The following is a 20,926-nucleotide window of genomic DNA, read 5'->3' as shown; positions in this document are numbered from 1 at the left end:
CCCGACATGCTCTTGGCCGGTTTATTTGTTATTATGACGACCGGTTTGGCTTAGTGGGTAGTGACCCTGCCTACGAAGCTGATGGTCCCGGATTCAAATCCTGGTAAGGGCATTTGTTCGTGTGATGAGCATGGATATTTGTTCCTGAGTCATGGGTGTTTTCTATGTATTTAAGTATTTATTAATATTAATATATTTATATTTGTATATGATATATTGTTTAGTTTTGTGTTTATTCTGTGCTAGACTTCTTTTATTGCATCTGGAACACCTACTGACTTAACTTTTTTTTTTAATTCCGCTACCTAAAGGTTGTCTGGAAGAGATCGCTTTTTAGCGATAAGACCGCCTGTTGCTGCTTACCATCAGGCAGGCCGTATGCTTGTTTGCCACCGACGTGGTATATAAAAATCTATTTCGAAGTTTTTTGCAAAAAACCGGCTCCGAACCCTGTCTATTTGTCCTTCATTCATTCAAACCAAATGCAGAAGTAAAAACTTCCACTCCAAAACAGTAACCCCGTTGATTCAGTGAGTTCAGGAGTTAATGCAAAACAAACGTGTGCCTCCCAATTTTAGCAAAATTAATTAATATTTTCACAATGGCTGCCTTGAGTCATTTGTTACTTGTATTTGGTGAGCACTATGATTGTGGACTTCGGAAAACACATTTAAGTAGGTACCCATGTAAAGCCCGACCAGGATTTTTTTTTATACTACGCCGGTGGCAAACAAGCATACGGGCCGCCTGATGGTAAGCAGTCACCCTAGCTTATAGAGCCTGCAACTACACTAGTAATTGCTATTTCGGAAACATTCTGAGACACATCCAATTTATTTAAAGGGTTGTTGTTAGTAGACTAAAGCCTAACCAGGATTCCCTCTCACTGCGGTGTTGTGGGGAACGAGGTGGTGGATCGGTTGGCTAGGGAAGCATCCGAAATGAGTGAAAAGTGCCATAATGTTCCTTGGTTTACTGATATTCTATACAAAGTCAAGAATATGTGCTTTAACAGGTGGTCTGAATATTTCGATGAAAGATCTCGCACAAAGGGCATATGGTACAAAACGATTCAACCCTCACTTCCTCGAGCCCCATGGTTTTCTTTTTGTAAGTTGAACAGGCAGGATCTAATTGTTGCCTTTAGATTGCGATCTGGCCACATTCCTTTGAATAATTTTGCGTTTTTGATGCGTAAAGTTGACTCAGGCGGGCCGTATGCTTGTTTGCCACCGTCGTGGTATAAAAAAAATACTAGATGGAATATATTTCTACTTCCCAAATGGAGCATTCCTTGGTTATTTTGTAGAACATTTCTAAGTTATTGGAAAAAAAAAAAAAAAAAAAAAACAAAAAAAAAAAAAAAAAAAAAAAAAAAAACCGATACTTGCACGCTTATGGCTCAACGAGATTATGTCGGTTCAGCGTGCAAATTATTACTTTGTAATTAAAATAAGTGTTGCAATTAAAATAGGTATCTCTAAGTACCAATGGTGGAACTATAGCGTGGCAAAGCAGCCACGCCGCACCACGGGCCACTGGCCCGAGGACGGCACCAATTTGACCTGAAGGTGAACACAACACAACTCCCATTCTAGAAATTTCTACGGGCCTCAGTTGCTATAATTACGTTAATGAAAAAATCAACACATACGAACGACATGATTGGATGTTTGCCAGTGCCTTTTCACTGTGGGAAAACATCGTCTACAACTCAATGTAAGGGCCAGTGCCGCTCGTGGTGTATATAAAACGGTATATTATACTATTTTATAGTAATCGAATAATACTTATTTATAATAATCGAATAAAATGTAAGTTGTGACCAATAAAGGATATCTATGTCTGTTACTTTATTTGACTATATAACCTTTTATTTTACTTAACAAACTGCAACATTACTATAATCTTTTGGCTCTGTTAAATTACACTGCATGATCAAGTGGGAATACCTAAAATGATGTGGGATACAACACCGCCGCACCATATCTATTGTTTTTACCCTAACTCCGCACCCAAACCCAAACCCCCAAACAACCTACCCAAAGCTACCCAAAGGTTGTCTGGAAGTAGGGCTGCCATCTCGAATTTCGTCAAACCCGGACAAAGATTTTAAAAAAACCCGGACATTTGGTGTAAATCCCTTTTTTCCCCGGACGAGACCGAAAATAATATTTTTAAAAAACAAGGCCTTTAATTTTACATGTAGTTTTAATGTGCTTCCTTACATGAAAAGTGTCCGGGTTTTCCCGGACACTTCTTGGCACCCCCCCCCTCCCGGACGGCCTTCCCGGAAAACTAGGACAAATCCGGGAAAACCCGGACGGATGGCAGCCCTATCTGGAAGAGATCGCTTCTTAGCGATAGTTGTTACCTAACTTTTACGTGTTTTTTCATTTTCTGTCTATTTTTAAATGTATGGTGCACAATAAAGAATATTTACTTACTTACTCCGCGGTTTTCGCGTTTTACGAGCACTGGAGCAAGCAAAGACAAATTACTTATTTCTTTCCCCCTATTTATTTATTACGGCTCCTTCTGCTTTCGTTATTTTTTGTTTATAAGTGTCATTTGTTTATTTGGCTGAATTATGTACTGCGTTTGTTTTGAGCTTTGTTAATTTAGACCCAATTTTAACCAGTACTAAAGAGAATTTGAACTAGAGGTTGATGGAGGCAAAGAAAAGTTTGTAGCCACAGTAAATTTACTACCATCTTTGGACACATGATTAAAACTTTTAGAACGCTATTTGAATTTGATCCTTATTCTTTCACTGATATATGTTAAATTTGTTAAATAACAAAAAGTGGCGCCATCTAATAATAGATGGTGTATTCCCATCTGTGCCCGCCCCATGCGACCACCGCCATACAAGAGGCGGGCACAGATGGGAATGATTTGTATGTAGTGCCTATTCCCATCTGTGCCCGGCGGGGACAGATGGGAATACACCTAATAAATCAAAGGTCAAAGGTAAGTATGGCGGCATTGTTTCGAGCGATGGCGCCGCAACCTGTAGCCGATGTCCGGTAAGATGGCGCCACTTTTTGATATTTAACAAATTTAACACATATCGGTGAAAGAATACAAATACAAACAAATACAAATAATTTTATTGAAAACAGTATAAGTACAGTGTTAGCACTTAAAGACTAAGGATAAGGAAAAGTTTACAAATGCCTGAACTAGGAGTTCCTGTGTTTCAGGCAGAATAGGACCATATTAATTAATTTGTAATTATTCACTTAATTATAATTATAAATAGTACACGATAAAAATCTGGTAGGGTGATAACCTTAACAAAATAACTTATTTATGTATTCTATATCAAAGTACAGTAAGTCATCATTCTTCAAAGTTCTCTGTATCATCGAGAATAATAGGATCAAAAGTCAAATGGCAATCTAAAAGTTTTAGTCATGTATCGAAAGATAGCAGTAAATCTGTGGCTACAAAATTTTCTTTGTTGTAGCCACAGTAAATTTACGACCATTTTTCGAAGGTTTTTTTTTTTTATTTTTCTTATAAACCTAGTTTTTCGTGTCAATAAGATACAAAAAAATCGTGAAGTATGGAAAAGTTTTCTCTTTTTGTATGGACGGTCGGTGGTAGGTATATTTCCTTCATAATAGTCACGTCTTTAAGTCAATATAATCGTTGACACATTAAAACTACAAAAAGTTAGAAATTAGAGCCATCCATCGTTATCGTATTAGAAAACAGTGGAAAAGTTATAGTTATAATGGTGTGTTCCTGCCGGTGAGTATGGTTGCCAGAGCTCAACGAGGGTGCGGAGTATTAAGGTCGGCACCGCGCATGTAACTCCTCTGGTGTTGCAGGCGTACATAGGTTACGGAGAGTGCTTACCATCACACGGGCCATATGCTTGTTCGCCACCGACGTAGCATATAAAAATCCTCCGTCCAAAAATGGCTGAATCTCAAAAAAGTTCCCTTTAACATATACTATCGGTACCTATTATAAATATTTAATGCAAGTACCTAAAGTGCTCCGTAGAGAGGTCCTTTAAGGAAAGAGGACTATAATTAAATTGATTTATATAAGGACCCTTTTCAGTTACCTTTCTTACTTTTTAGGGCTCCGTACCTCGAAAGGAAACAACAGAACCCTTATAGGATCACTTTTTTGTCTATGGAAGGTAGCGTCAAGGAACAGAATCTCCATATACCAAAAAGTGTCCGACAAATACCATAAATAGGTGGCGCTACAATACCTAGAATACTTGAGAAAAAAATCTAATCATAGACAGCGCATTTCACTCCGTCAATAACGACTAGGTTCTTACCTACTCTAGCGCTACTCTGGTGAGATTTGGAACTATTATTTATAGCTGACAGCTGGACACTTTTGCAAGAGTTCTGCCTAAGGAGATTCTGTTCCTTAGGTCGTCCGTCTGTCTGTCAAGACCCTTTTTCTCAGGACCACGTGGAAGTATCAAGCTGGACTTTATATCAAATACTCAGGTCTACTGTCCCTTGGACCTGTGAAAAAATGAAACTTCTAAGCCAACGCAATCAAAAGATACAGCCGTTTATGCCGCAAATTTTCGACACTCAAACTCAAGGGAATCAAAACCTACAGGGTACTTCACATGAACTCGGAATCTTGAAATTTGATACGAAGCAACGTCTTATAGCACAGATAAAGGAAAAATTGCAAAAACTGTTAATTTTTCTACGGAACCCTCGGTGCGCGAGTCCGACTCGCACTTGGCCGGTTTTTTTTTATTTCAGGGCACGAAGATTGTTTTATACCTATCACGTTGATAGCAAGCTTACGGTACCCATGTCCCATAGACACCGACGCTCAAAAGACGCGAGCACAGAATAAATAATAGTACTACCGTACAGATTTGACACTTCCCAGAAAACCAAAGTTTGGCAGCGATTCATGGTGTCCCTTTCTAATGTATGGCACTATCCCTTTCGGCTATTTAGGGTTGTCAAAATTCAAGTCATTATCTTATCTGTGGTCGTGCACGCATAGGGACGTCAAGTTGTGCCAACCCTAATTATTGCTCAGAGCACTGCTGGGGGGCTGCCGCGAAAACCGAAATTTGCAAATTGCGGGGATCTTTCTCTTAATACTCTCACACAACAATGCCCGCAATTGACTAACTTCGATCTTCGCGGTTATAGCCCTGAGCCGAGAATGCCCAAAAGGAGTGTCGCCCGACTGACGCTAGCTAGTGTGTGGTGACTCTAACCCTTTGAACACTACGCCTATCGTGTGCGGCGCGCCATTGTGAACCTCGTCGGAATGCAGGAAGGTTGATATTGGGTTGTAGGCACGCGTCAGTTGACATCTTTGGCCGTCAAAGGGTTAAGAACACAACACAACATATGAAAATAGGAACTTTCACACTGAGAAAATTAAAATAAAACTAACATAATATTGTACTATCATAATATTTAATCTCAAATAAATAAAATAAACTTAATCTGCCTTACGAACTAATACTCGTACAACCATTGTATAAAGTAGACAAAATCACAAATTATTACAATATTTGTTCTATTTAAAAACTTATTTTAATGGAAATCTAATTAAAGGATAGAAAAACAATTACTTAGAAAAATTGGCATTCTTAAAAATGCAGAAAATGGCGTCCCTAGTAGAGATCGATTCATAAAAGCTGGGCTATAACCGCGACAATCAAAGTTCCCAAATTGCGGGCATCTTTCTCTGTCACTCTAATTACGCCTTCATTGGAGTAAAAGAGAAAGATTCCCGCAATTTGCGAACTTCGATTTTCGCGATAGGCCCGTGGCACGAATGGAATGAACGAAACGAACCATATCTGTCATTGTGTGACTGACACACGTTTTTATTGGTTAATCTGATACACACATATGTTGTGATTTTTAGAATTAATAGTAATAATTAGAATAGGTGGTTGTATGTTGGGTTTAATATTGAGCGGAGGAGTTTTATTACACATAGATATTTCCGACTTCCGGCTCGACCGCCATTTTACCGACCGTCGTTTTTTGCTCATTAATATTGTTTAAAGTGTGATATCGATAGCTTATTATACAGTAAACTAATGTGGTAGTGTGCAGTGAATGAAGAATTAATCTTGAAACGCGTTCAAGCACCATTTTGGAGTCAACGGCCGGTAGCCCACGTGCTACTTGTAAAGTCCAGCTATCGCTTTACAAGTGCTGATTAATCACCGTACACTGTCTTGTACTAACCGTACAACTTTAGTCGTATTTGAAGCTCATAATACCTTGATACTGGTGAATTTTTATTTTTTATTATAGGACATTATTACACAAATTGACTAAATCCCACAGTAAGCTGAATAAGGCTTGTGTTGAGGGTACTTAGACAACGATATAATAATATATAAATATCTATAAATACTTAAATACATAGAAAACACCCATGACTCAGGAACAAATATCCATGCTCATCACACAAATACATGCCCTTACCAGGATTTGAACCCGGGACCATCAGCTTCGTAGGCAGGGTCACTACCCACTAGGCCAAACCGGTCGTCAAATTATTAAAGAAGAACAAGATGAGGATAATAAAATCACCGTCTTGTATTAACCGTACAAAGCTCCCAATACCTTGATAATGGCGAAATAGGAAACGTGCATGAACTGTAGGAGGCAGCACGGGAGCCGTCAGATTTTTGGCGCGAGGCGTAAATGTGATGTTTATTGTTCCGACGTAGCCCACAAGATGGCAGAACCTGCTATGCACAAGAAAACACGTGACGTGTAAATGTACATGTTTATGGTTCCGATTCAGACCACAAGATGGCAGACCCTCCAACACGCACGGTCCCTATAGGCCCACTGGACTGAAGCCATATTTTTTTAAAGAAGTGAAGTGAAGTGATAGATATTTCCATTCACTCATTCATTCCACTTGTGTCAACTTTTGTGGATCGACCGGTACGTGTACAGTCAAGGTATTATACCTAATATTGACTTGTCAATCCCGTTCACTATCCATCACCAATTAAAACATGTTGTAAGGCTCGGGAATCGGTTAAGTTTTCAAACCATTGTCATGTACTTGGCGCAAAACCATTTAATTTCAGTTTCGTTCATAAACCGTATTTTTAAAGCGGTTTTTAGGAGAACATTTTCATAAAGTTGTTAGATAACCGGGTTAGAATTAGAACAATAAAAACCGGTTTATTCCTATGTCGGTGTCTTTGTACACCACCAAGGCGGCCGGCCGTCTCGTCACTTGTCGAATAAACCGGTTTATTTAGGTTACAATAAAGTTCTTTAAACATTCGCGTCCGAGTAAAACCGTAATAAACCGGTATTTACCGCTATTTTCAAAACCGGTTTCGAGCCTTGCATACAACACACTAAAGTATCACTATTATATTTAATTCTACACATTAACTTAAGGCAGTAATTCCAGCTCGGGTGGCAAAGGTATGTTCTTCATAACAGCGAACCGTTTCAGGGCATCATATTTGCTCCGGAGAGCTTCTATTTCGTCCCGGATTCGGTTGTTGTCTTCCTGCATTAGCTCCATGTCGTGCCATTCCTGGGGACGAAAAAGGATTTAGAGCATAGATAATAACTAAGAGAATTTATTTGTCAATTTTTTTTTGTCACAGTAAATTTAATGCCATCTTTCGACACATGATTAAAACTTTTAGAACGCCATTTGACTTTGATCCTTATTCTTTCACTGATATGTGTTTTTGTTAAATATCAAAAAGTGGCGCCATCTTACCGGGCATCGGCTAAAGGTTACGGCGCCATCTTACCGGGCATCGGCTAAAGGTTATGGCGCCATCTTACCGGGCATCGGCTAAAGGTTACGGCGCCATCTTACCGGGCATCGGCTAAAGGTTATGGCGCCATCTTACCGGGCATCGGCTAAAGGTTATGGCGCCATCTTACCGGGCATCGGCTAAAGGTTACGGCGCCATCTTACCGGGCATCTTATCGGGCATCGGCTAAAGGTTATGGCGCCATCTTACCGGGCATCGGCTAAAGGTTATGGCGCCATCTTACCGGGCATCGGCTAAAGGTTATGGCGCCATCTTACCGGGCATCGGCTAAAGGTTATGGCGTCATCGCTCGAAACGATGCCGCCATACCTTTGGCCTTTGATCTATTTACTATTAGATGGGGCCACTTTTTGATATTTAACAAAAACAGTGTTTAAACTGCATTATGTCTGGTACTAGTTTTCAACCAATGGCAATAGGGCTAGTAGCGAATTTAGAAATGAGCCAAAAGTTTGAATTTCGCTTGTACAGTCAGCGTCAAATACTTTGTAGCAGTCAAAGTGGCCAAATAGTTCGGTACACCATACCGGTTTATAGGGTGTACCGAACTATTTGGCTACTTTGGTTGCTACAAAGTATTTGACGCTGACTGTACATAGGTCACTAGATAAGTTTTGCAATAGACAAATATGAAACAAAGAGGCGGCCTATCACATACTTTTTAAAATTACATTTCCATAGAAAATGTTTGGATGGAAAACATTTATACTCTTTTTAAGTCTACTTATTTAAAAAAAATTAATGAAAATGTTGCATAAAATATTCGTAAATCGTCTTTAGCCCACGCCGACATTTTTAAAGTTTAAGTACTGTTTTTTTTTCCTTTGGGAAAAAAAATGGCACCATCTGTTTTTGAATCACTGAGCCAACAGAGTAGAGTTATTGTGTTTGTTTAATGATTTTTACATGTTTAATGGGCGCTACTTGCCTGAATATCAATGATAAATATTTATTTTCAATTAAAATAGTTTATTATTATAAATATTATAATCCATCCATAGTCTATACTTGGCTCCCATGAGCCGTGGCAAAATGAAGGAACAACATGAGGAGGAAGAAGAAGTATATACCTGGCTTTTCTCAGTCTCCAGTTCATCCTTCTGCTCGATTCGTTTGATGCGACACGACGCCGCGTAGCCTCTGTTTTTCAGCGTCCGCCGCCGCTGTTTCATTCTAAAGTACAACAAAACAATATCTAGTTAAATATCTTATACCTTTAAATGAGAAATTCTTGTATTTTTATATATTTCAGGGATCTCGGAAACGGCTCTACGGGAATTTTGGAAAACATCGATCTATCTCTGAGAAAACGCGCATTTTTTATATTTTATATGATTTCCGAGCAAAGCTTGGTCTCCCGGATATTGTAGTTAATAAAGAGACAGATCCGCTAGTACACTACGAGCCGCTCTGGGTGAAAAATGCCTGGCGAATCTGCCCATTTAGAATATTCAACACTGTGCTACAGTTGTATCCGATGACATGAATTTCCTGGTATTTAGCGAAAATGCTTCATAGAGGCAAAACGACAATGTGTCGTGATTAGCGCTGAATGGGTTAGGCCCTTTGAATGCAGCTATTGTCTGTGGTGCGTCATCTTATAAATCCAAATGCCAATGAATTTCTTAAGTACACTAATTTACCAGTCGTTTGAAAAACTCGTGAAGAAACTGTACCTAATACCAATAAATACAAATCTCTGGTTGGAATATCAGCTGATGGATTCTTTCGGAAATGCCCGTTCCAATTTTAGCAAATAGGTTTCCAAAACAAATTATGGGCTTCTTTATTATGGAACCAGGTAACTACCTGACTATTTGATCCCTGGTCAGCCCTCGCATCTTGAGCTGCCTGTTCAGGTCTCGCACGGAGATGGAGACCAGCTCATCATCACTGATCTCCGCACAGGGGGTCGGGGACAATGGTGCCTGCAATATTATGTAGACATATTAGTTTTGTATTACATACAGGACCATAAGTTTACAACCTGAATGGTAAGTAATACAAAATTATAAGAAATCATTTCTCTTTTGAGATATAGAACAACCCATATTTATAAAACTTTACGAGCCTCAATTAGATGTTTTATACCTTTATTAACACATTCACTGCCAGGAACCCACCTGGTGGGCACTCGTGAACTTTGTTCAGATGCCGGACAACCCGCTGGGCGGGTTGATTTAGACCACCGGTTTCGGGGGTAGTGTGCCATTTTTTGTCTGGCAGTAAATGTGTTAAAAATACACAAGTCAAAATGCCAGATTACGACAGATGATTAATAGCTAAATGGAACTTGTAGCATATTTATGTATAGCGCCCAACACTGAAGATAGATAAATCTGTCACAGACCACAGAGCAACTTAGACCTATGTGCACATACAAAAAGTTCAATTTCAGTTTTGACACTTCGGTGATGTGGCGGTCATTAATTTATTTGTTCCGTTGCCTCTATTTTTACTTGTGATAAATTAAGTATTTTTGTACAAATCATTTTGTGTTTGGAAGTAGGTTAAAAATGTGTGTAAAGTTAATTGGGCCTAGAGAACCAATAGACACATAATGGAAACACATGCAGGGAAAGTACTAATTGTACATTAGTACTTTGAGAAAGCTCCAACCAAACATGAATAGACTGCTAAAATTGTTTCTATCTTTGCCAATACTATAGAATTGATAGAATAGTTGTATTGATCAGTTTTGGCTGAAATCATTTAGGCTATCATTTTGTAATAAAAGATACTTTAGATACCTTCACAACCTACGTCACAAATTTTTTTTATACAAATAGGCTAACTCTTGCTTGCTTTTGTTGTCATTTCTAAGATAAGGATAAAATAAATTGTATAGTACAGTAGGTGATACACTTTGTTTACAAACAATCAAAAACTTAGGTAAACAAAGAATAAACAAAGAGTCAATAAATTATTACAACAAGCATGCCTTTATCGACTTTTTCTGGGCTCGGGAACGCTCCTCAGGCTCCAATAAGCGTCATTGTAAAGTTTTTGCAAGTCATGCTCGGAGCTTCTAGAATCGTAACCTGAATGTAGGACTGAATAGATACAAACCATGATTGCTTTCCTTCCGCCCAGCTGTTTTAATAAATCATTAGGCATAATCAGTTCGGACACACCGTTTGGTTACAGTTTTTTTGTCGTTTGGACAAAATAAATTCACGAAATACGTGCAACAAAGTTTCAACTCCACAATAATCGCAATGAACGACGTCAATGTCAATGCAATGACAATTTCAACTGACACTGACAGTTCAACTTTTTTTTTATAGTGTTGCTGATATTGCACTGAATCGGTAAAATGATTACGTAGAAATATTATTTATATGGCAACAATTTCACTCTACTGAGTACTGACATTCTAGTTGTCTATGAGTAATTTCATTCATTCGCGTTCCCGAACCGCCCGCCCGAAACAACTTCAGTTCAGTCTTGGCATTTGGCATACAGAAAGGAAGCGTAATTTACGTGCTCTAGTATTTTATTACACAGTTGCTAAGTGCTTCACAATGGCTAAAAGGAAGAATAAACCGTTCTTGGATTCAGACGCCAGCAGCGAGTCCGATATGGATTCTGTAAGTCATGTTTTTCTTTCATATCAGTAGGTTATAAGATCACGCTTGGCATCCACGATTTGACGCCTTTCTTCTGATAATTTGTCTGCGTATTTAGGCCAAGATCAATGTCTAGCGCGCCTAAATTTGTCTAATGCGCAGTTTTTTACAAAATACCTTGGATTGTAGCTTTTAACGAAGAAACAAGCATCAAAACATGGTTGTGTTATGGCGTAGAAAACATCGTTATTTTTGTCTTGTTCGAGTTGTAATGGAATCAAAATCGCATGAGTCATTCGATGTTTGTTATAAAATGCCGCATACCAACGTATAACCTCTGCTAAAAGTCCTTTAACACGTATTGAGGGTGAGGTAATGACAAAAATATCTACTTTTCGCAATATTGATGTGACATGCGATTTTCATTGATGAAGAGAATTCTGCACTCTTCTATTATGTAAGTAGACTTTCACTTTTTGCAAATAGTGGATGCTGTACTATAGACAGTCTTAAAGAATCTTTGTCAACTGATAAATTGGGTTATGAATAATATGTGCTTTAAATACTTCCACAAACTCAATACATAAATTAAAAATATGGTGTTCATTAATTTGTAGCAGGGTTTTTCATACTGGGATAGGTAATCTCGATAAACAGGTCATCAGGCTAGATGGCAGCACATCTTCCAATGAAAATGGTGCACAGAACCCTAGGAATTGTTAATAGTAAAGGGTATTGAGGAATCTAGACACTTAACTGGGTTTTACTGGTTTCTGTAACAGAATAAAATGGGGACTTTAACTATGCTTAATCTGTGGTTAATAAGCAGGTTTAAAAATAATTACCCACCTCTTGAGGCAGCTTGGGCGGTGGATGTGTGCCTTGCTCTTGGAGGATTTATTAACTGTCTGCAATTTTCGATACAAAACGGTCTGCCTATTTTTGCGGGGGGAGGGGCACATCAAATGTGGCTATTTATATGAGACATAAAATTAGCCATGTCAGATAAACATCAGCCCATACAATACATATGATAGTTGGTTAAGGTTTTAGACAGAGGGGTAAGCTCTTAAAGGCAACTCCGGTTGTTAAATACTCCGAAGCCTTGCTTGTTATTTTACTCGAGGCATTGTAGGAGTATATGTGTTTGCCTTCAGCCAGGCACCTCTTCACAGACCGAACTGCTTAACTCAGCGATATCCACTACTGGCCCAGAGGCTTATAAAAAGGTCTCCTGTTACGTTCTAATTTGAACCTTTATTTTGACAAAGCAACATTGCATTTTGTCTTGGCAAGTCTTGATGTCTAGACAGCTAGAGGATATGCTTGTGGGTTGTAGATTCTGTAAGGGGGACAAAATTGTTCCTTTCGGGCATTCTCCGTTCTGTTTAGTTCAGCATTGCTTTGATCAATTATTAGGGTTGGCACAACTTGATGTCCCTTTGCATACACAACCTCAGATAAGATAATGACCTGAATTTTGACAACCCTAAATGGCCAAAAAGGGATAGTGCCGTACATTAGAATAGAACAGCATGATTCATCCCTGAATCACTGTCAATGTTTGGTTTTGTAGGAAGTTTATTTTCTGTACAATAGTACTATTACTTATTCTGTGAGGACCTGTTACCTGAATTTCACTAATGTCTGGCCAGTTTGGATTATAATTTTAAAGTGTCTAGTAGAAATAAGTCATTAATCATTTTATTGTTTATCCATCAGCAATTCCTAAACTTGGCAAAAAAGAAAAAGAAGCCGGGAGAATCCCCGCCTGCCAAGTTCAACAGCAAGTCTTCGGACAGTGAATCTGATAATGAGGGAGGCAGCAGAAGAAACTGTAAGTACCATTTAATACTAGCGGCTCTGTGAGCTATAGAACTCACGAGAATAGCTTTTAACTGAATAAATATATGGCACCGCCATTTTGAATAAAATCCAAAAACTGAATTGATAAAAAAACTATTGAAACATTGAACCTGCTCACAAAATTTCACAAGAATTGGTTGAGAATTGCGAATCTGTAGAGAATTACATAAGAAACCAATTTACCCATGCTGAAATGAAGACCTTTTGACCGAATCAAGTATCACAATTTGTCAAATAAAGTATTAGGTTATATTCTTATACAGGGTGACCTTAGCCATTGGACAAACCCTGAAATCCCACGTAGGGTTACTTCTCAGGAATGCTCTAACGTTAATATTTTTTTAATTAGAACAAAAGATAAAAAAATATTTTTTTCGAACATGCGTTATTTGCAATAATCGGCAACAAAAAGAAACACTGTGTTAATCTTTGGCAGTGTTTTTGACAGTTTGTTCGAAATATTTGATAATGATGACATATTTCGAGAGTCAGAAGCTTCTTAGTGTCATAAATAAAAAAGATAATCAAAAAGGCTGAAGAAGGTTGCATACTATTCTTTGAGGATATTACCTTAGGAGCTACTAACACATACAGGCTGCTCCAAAGTAAAAATTGGTAATTTGTTAATTTCTTCGAAACCGCTACACCGGCTGTTATTATTATTATTATTATTTTTTATTTATTTATTAATAAAACTTAAATCTATCATTACAGGTTTAGCCTAATGCGATAGATAAGCGACAAACCAATAATCAGAGTTATTGACTATATAATTATAAACTTAACCTAATGTTATCATTGCAGCCTTTGTGAGATCATTCAGAGAGCACGTAAATATGTCCAATTTCAACGCAAGTTTATTGATAGTGCGAATGGCCCTCGTTAGCGGGGCTTCCCTCAGCAGTTTTGTGCGAGCAAGGGGTACGGCCAGCAGCGGCGGGCGGCGGCGACGCCACACGTGCCGGTCCGGCACGTACAGCGCCAGGGCGTGCAGGACCCCGGGGTTACACAACTCGCCTCTCATCACCCTAACTACATATGAAGCGAGGGCAAGTTCCCGCCTCACCTCTAGCTTGCTATACCCTATCATTCCCAGCACGAACAGCGTGGGATACAGCAAGGGATACCCCGGATATACGCCATATAGCTTTAAGTAAAGGAGCCTAACATATTTATTTTGAATGCGTTCCATCATGATTTTGTATTTAGCTTCGCGTGGACTCCAAATTACCGCGTTACATTCAAGGTGGCTTCTCACGAGGGCATCATACACTGCTCGGATCGCTGCGATGTTTGTGAAGTCCTTTGCTTGTCGCATCAAGAAACCGAGGTTACGAAATGCTTTCTTGCAGACACCAATAACGTGATCACGAATTGACAAATCGGCAGCTAAGCGGACCCCGAGATCGCGCACCTCCGACACTCGCTGCATTGGCTTTCCACCGATATCGTAGAGATAGTTAATTGGCCTATGTGCACGACTAAATGAAATTACCGTGCACTTGTCTTCATTAAAGTATAATTTATTGTCTACACTCCAGTGGACAACATTGTCAATGTCCTCCTGCAATTTACGACAATCCGAGATATCCCTAACCACTCGGACCAGTTTTAAGTCGTCAGCAAATAAGAGGCAGGTACAATCCATCACTACGTCAGGAAGATCGTTAATCATTAGGATAAATCCCAACGGCCCCAAATTACTGCCTTGACTTACACCTGACCTTACGTAATACGGCCGAGATTTGCTGCCAGAGCAATCCACATACTGTTGTCTATCGCGCAAATAGCTAGCAAAAAACTTTAGGGTATGTGGCGTACAGCCGGCCCTCGCAAACTTCGTCAACAAGATATCGTTGTCTACCGTGTCGAATGCTTTACGGAAATCGAAGTATGCTACGTCTACCTGGTGACCTGCATCCACTGCCGGAACTATTAGGGTCATTAGATGCAAAAGGTTTCCTGTAGTGCTGCGCGCTGCTCGGAACCCATATTGAGCCTCTGAAAGTTGAGAACTCACTTGCGAATAAAGGGTCTTGTGTAATGCAGACTCGAAGACTTTGGCTGGTGCATTCAGTACCGCTACCGGCCGGTAGTTACTGGCCTCGGGTCCACCACCTCCCTTCGGAACAGGTACCACCCTAGTCACTTTCCATCTTTCAGGAAATATCTCGGATCTAATGCAGACATTAAATATATGACATAATGGGTCGGCTAGCGTCGAACGACAATCCTTCAAGAGGAATGCTGGTATTCCATCTGGGCCTGTTGAACGCTTAGCCGGAAGTCGCGCCAATGCCTGGCGAACGTCTCCCACCTCTAGATGCTCGATGTGAACTCGTGCACTGCTCGCTCCTGCAGCCGCATCCGCCGCAACACAGTCTAGCTTAGCCGGCACCTGATTGAAGACGGAATAAAAAAACCTAGAAAATTCGTCGGCACATTCCTGTTCCGAAAGGGTCCGACCCTCCTTAACTAGCTTATAAGCAGAGCCTTTGGACCGTTTAGACTTCAAAAATCGCCAAAAAGATTTCGGATCAAATGTCAACTGTTTTTGTACACGGTCCTGGTATTGATCATGAGCATCCGCAATGGCTAATTTTAGGTGCGCCCGACACCTAGAGAACTCCTCGTAAACCTCTTTAGACTTACTCGATTTAAACTTCTTATGAAGCCTATATTTTAATTTGATGTCGCGAATAATTTGAGCTGTGTACCATTCTGGATACGAATACCTAGTGTTTGCAAACTTTTGCTTTTTAATCGGAACGCATTCATCTAGAATTTCAGTAATTTTGTCGTAGAAAAACAATAGAACTAGATCAGGCTCATTAATAGTATAAATATCACTCCAATTAATAGACCCTAATTTGTGATACAGCGTGTGATAATCGGCCTTGTAGAAATTCCACTCACGCACCGCAAACGAGCGATGGGTGCCATGAGTTATCGTGCTTTCATCTCGCGGCGCCCGGGTGCAAGCCTCACCGGCGGCAGCGATCCGAGCAGCAATAGTCGCTGACACGCACACCACTAACGGTGGATGGTACATGTCTACAGGTTGTAAACTATCGTCATTACAGGCTGCATGCACCAATACATTCCCTGGAACGGACCCCCCGCTCAACACAAGATCGAGTTGTCTCCCATCACAGTTTGCCACTTTGTTTCCCTGAATGAAATCGCAATAGGCTACAAAATAGTCATAGTAATTATTTATGCTAGTATTACATGAAAATAAATTAAAATCACCCAAAACAATAATGTTTCCTTTATACTTAACACAGAGAGTTTCCACTAAATTAAACATAATCATATATTCATTCTCATCTGAGCGGGGTGGAATGTAAACTACACAGACAGCGAATAAGAATTTGCTATATAAATTTACGGTTGCACACACAAGTTCAAATGCACGATCGTTTAAGTTGACGTCATGAGTCACTCGCCTTATCTCGATTCGAGGTGCGGCCACTAAAAGCGTGCCGCCGTGTTTGCGGCCATCCATACGATCGCACCTCAATATATGAAACTTTGTACACTGGTTCTAAATACCCTAATGCATATGTACATTTCGGCTTTGTCCAATGGCTAGGGACACACTGTATGATTATGTTATAATAATTGTAAGAACTATGGAAATACACAGGCTGCAATAATAATGATTATGCTTGACAGCCTCATTTTATGACAATGAAATATTTTTATGATAACTTTGCATCTAGTATGACCCTACATATTCACTTTGCTAACTATTATTTATTTAAACTTTACTGCACAATTTAACAAAAGAAGAGTGCAAATGGAGACCTTACCGCCATAAGGCATTCTCTACCAGCCAACCATAGGACTAAACAGAAACAGTTTGATTGTAGAAGACGGGACAAGATTGTAGTAGACTTCTTCATAGAAGTCTCGATTTGTGTCTACTGTAAAATATTTTGTGGACAACCCAAACCAGCCCAGACCATTTATTTCAGACTAAAGGTCCACAAAATACTTACAGTTTACACAAATATATTGGATAAACAGAAGATTCAGTAAAATTCAGATCTTTCAAATTTGTTAAATGCGATTCTCATTTAGCTTCTTCTTCCTTGTTGTCGCGGCCACCGGCCACCCGGGCACGGCTCATGTGAGCCTGGGGTCCGCTTGACAACTAATCCCAAGATTTGGCGTAGGCACTAGTTTTTATGAAAGCAACTGCCATCTGACCTTCCAACACAAAGGGTAAACTAGGCCTTGTTAGGATTAGTCCGGTTTCCTCACGATGTGTTCCATCACCGAAAAGCGACTGTTAAATATCAAATGATATTTCGTACATAAGTGCCGAAAAACTCATTGGTACGAGCCGGGGTTTGAACCGCTAGGCCACCAGCGCTGATATTCTTATTTAGCTCCATATTCAGTAAATTTATAGCAAAAACTTAGGACTATTTTTTTGACAAATAATAACAAAATCTTCCTTTTAGCCAAATCATCATCATCATCCAGCTCAGACTCCGACAGCGACGCAGACAGTTCCTCATCAAAGAAAGGCCGGAACTCCCGGAAAGCTTCGACGGACCATTCAGATGACAACCGGAAGAAGTCGGAGCCGAAGAAAAGTGAGGTCCGGAAGAGTACTGATAGTGCTGGGTCGGGGAAGAAGGATGTTTACAGTGAACCTGAAGAAGGTGAGAAATTTCATAATATTCTGGAATAGTCCTCTAGCTGCTTTTTTAGAGTTCCGTACCCAAAGGCTAAAACGGGCCTCTATTACTAAGACTGCGCAGTCCGTCCGCCTGTCCGTCTAATAAGGGAAGGAATGGAAAGATTTGCGAGATCCTGGTAGGCTTCCGTAGCTCAATTGGTTAAGAGCAACGCACGGATTGCGGAGGTCATGGATTTAAATCCTGCCAGAAGCGTAACTTTTTCCATTTTTTCCTTTAATATAAAATTTGGTTTGATAGTGACAAAGCTTATGTTACACCTATGAATCATGCTCCTTGGTAGTCAACATAGATGGTAGGGTCGTATAGATGTATAACGCGTGCGTCCGTTAGGGGAAAGAACTTGGGCAAAGCGACAAAATTAAAAACACGTAACATTCCCGACAACATACCAAAAGCAACCTACGTAATTTGGTCGGGTTATTTGTTGCCCACCACAAACCATACTAAAATACGGTTTTGAATAAAAAATAAAGAGACTATGAGAAACAATAAAAAAAAGTAAAAGTAAAAAGTCATTTATTCAAGTAGGATTTTACAATCTCTTTTGAGCCGTCAAAAGCACATTATAAATAAATTAATTAAAAATAAATAACGGATTACAAAATAGAAAATTCAACAATTATAATTTACTACCAATATACATTTCATAATTCATTCAATTATTTATAGGAGGCCATGCATTTTTGTCATTAATATACTCTCCGACTGTGTAATATGCCTTATGCTGTAGACCAGATTTAACATATTTTTTAAGTCTAGGAAATGGTAAATCCAGTGCTTCCCTTGGCAACTTATTGTAGAACTGTATACACTGTCCTAAAAAGATTCCTTACTCTCTTAAATATTAGCGCTTTCTCTGCTACTCCTATTGAAAGCTCCATAAGTGCATCAAAAAATGTGCATAAAGCAAATCGGGACTGGAACCTCAGGTGGCATGAGCTTTCTCTGCCAAAAATGTGGGAGGTCGTGCCGCTCACGCATCGGCCTCCACAGTCACCAAGCCCGATGTCTAAACAGCAATGCTTAAATCGTCTGCAATAGACGCAAAGGCCTGTGATGATGAAGTGCATCTCGTTCGGTCATCTGGCCTGTCTATAGCCTAAGCTAAAAACCAAAGTTTGTTGGCTTACGCGTACCCTGTGATATTAAATTTGACTTGAAATGTGTAAGTCTTCTGAAATGGTTCTCTTGTCCAGGTGAAGTGTCGTCTCACTCATCAGACAATGATTCCGTTGATTCCGAAGAGGAGTTTGATGATGGGTAAGTACAAAACTTCATATAAACTCGCCTGCTGTGCGGGCTCTAAGGCTGCTGAACTCCCTTCTGTCATGGGCACCAGATTGTGATATGTTTGCAAGTCGATGGACGGCTGTGTATCAGATGTGTCTGCGGTATTGCGAGGTGATGGACGAAAGTTGATTGTGATCTGTTTTTCCTAGTATGTAATCCTATTATATAATCTGAATGGGGTTGGCAACTGTCAAAGGTTTGCATAGATGGCGCCATCATAGCTTGCCCCTGTCTCTAGTTTTGTTCTATGAGATTTGGCTTAAAGTACTGGAATCCAGGTCACAAAAAAAAAAAAAAAAAAAACAAGAATTTGACACAATTCTAGGGATTGACAGGGCAAGCTATGATGGCGCCATCTGTTTAATACTTCGACCGGCCAACCCCATTGTACAGTGCTTTGGTCTCGACTGTAATACGTTTCAAAATAAATAAAATATCTGCTAATCTGTAAACCAGTGGTGGGTAAACTTTCTTCAAGGCATATTCAAGAAATAGCAGAGGAGGGCCCGAATTGCAGCAAAATGTCGCTTTATAATTTCGTCGTCTATACATACTGTTACCGGTGGTGGCCGAGTGGATATGACGTCCGACTTTCAATCCGGAGGTCGCGGGTTCAAATCCTGGCTCGTACCAATGAGTTTTTCGGAACTTATGTACGAAATATCATTTGATATTTACCACTAGCTTTTCGGTGCAGGAAAACATCGTGAGGAAACCGGCATACATCTGCGAAGAAATTCAAAAGTGTATGTGAAGTCCCCCGCATTGGGTTAGCGTGGGGACTATAGCCCGAGCCCTCTCGCACATGAGAGGAGGCCTGTGCCCAGCAGTGGGACGTATATAGGCTGAATTATTATTATTATATTATATGTATACATACTGTTACACCAGCCACTGAAATTGGGAGGAACCCCGAAATCGCGATTAAAAAAATTTACTCTCATACAAGATTTTTTTCGTGATTTCGGGGTTGGTCCCATAGTAACAGTTGCTCAGTATGATCTATACAACTAGGGCTGCCATCTCGAATTTCGCCAAACCCAAAGATTAAAAAAAAACTCGGACATTTGGCGTAAATCGCATTATTTCCCCGGACGAATCCGAAAATAATATTTTTACAAAACAAGACCTTTAATTTTACATGTAGTTTTAATGTGCTTCCTTACATGAAAAGTGTCCGGGTTTTCCCCGGACACTTCTTGACAAACCCCTCCCCCCCGGACGGCGTCCAAACTAGGACAAATCCGGAAAATCCGGACGGATGGCAGCCCTATATACAACGTGTACCCACCCCACTTTCAGTGGCTGGTTTAGCACGTTGTATACAAATTATTTCGAAGGACCGGTGGCGGGGCGTAGAAAATCCTTTCGCGGGCAGGAACTAGTGTTGGTTAAGACTCGAGTCCTTTGAGTCCTCTGCTTTGAAACTCGTCTCAGTTTTTCAGACACATATTAAGTCTAAACTCGAGTTCTTTTCAACTTGTTAGAGACTCGAGTCTTTTGTAGGGACTAGAGTCCTTTTCAGAGAGCTCCCAATTTTTTTTGTTTGTTGAATTTCGAAATGCTTTGTCTTTAAGTAATATTCGTGGATTAGGCACACATATTGTACGATAACGCATAATTTCTTTACTTTTATTTAGGTTAAACCTATGAAATTGTTGACGGAGTCTTTATTCGAAGACTCGAGT

General features: G+C 39.8%; 2 protein-coding genes across 6 annotated transcripts in view; one reads left to right on the top strand and one right to left on the bottom strand.

Moving 5' to 3' along the window:
* Nucleotides 1–5,415: 5,415 nt before the first annotated feature.
* On the bottom strand, nucleotides 5,416–11,060 carry LOC133531130 (transcription factor MafK). The gene is made up of 4 exons (XM_061869251.1): nucleotides 10,868–11,060; nucleotides 9,608–9,726; nucleotides 8,869–8,971; nucleotides 5,416–7,545 (listed from the first exon to the last, which is right to left on the bottom strand). Exons 1-4 carry the CDS (start codon nucleotides 10,913–10,915, stop codon nucleotides 7,399–7,401), a joined length of 417 nt encoding a protein of 138 aa, XP_061725235.1. The 5' UTR covers nucleotides 10,916–11,060; the 3' UTR covers nucleotides 5,416–7,398.
* Nucleotides 11,061–11,198: 138 nt separating this feature from the next.
* LOC133531126 (RNA polymerase-associated protein Rtf1) overlaps nucleotides 11,199–20,926 on the top strand; it is a 65,936-nt gene continuing 56,208 nt past the window's right edge. For 4 of the 5 annotated variants that reach the window (XM_061869247.1, XM_061869249.1, XM_061869246.1 and 1 more), the window contains exons 1-4: nucleotides 11,199–11,388; nucleotides 13,090–13,204; nucleotides 17,706–17,909; nucleotides 19,145–19,208. In XM_061869247.1, coding sequence (XP_061725231.1) covers nucleotides 11,323–11,388; nucleotides 13,090–13,204; nucleotides 17,706–17,909; nucleotides 19,145–19,208 — 449 coding nt within the window. In that variant the 5' untranslated portion in view covers nucleotides 11,199–11,322. The remainder of the gene's footprint in view (nucleotides 11,389–13,089; nucleotides 13,205–17,705; nucleotides 17,910–19,144; nucleotides 19,209–20,926) is intronic. The other variant, XM_061869248.1, reaches the window with a different exon arrangement.

This window comes from Cydia pomonella, chromosome 24 (genome assembly GCF_033807575.1).
Source record: "Cydia pomonella isolate Wapato2018A chromosome 24, ilCydPomo1, whole genome shotgun sequence".
Lineage (NCBI taxonomy): Eukaryota > Metazoa > Arthropoda > Insecta > Lepidoptera > Tortricidae > Cydia > Cydia pomonella.
This window is presented reverse-complemented; position numbering and strand designations above follow the sequence as displayed.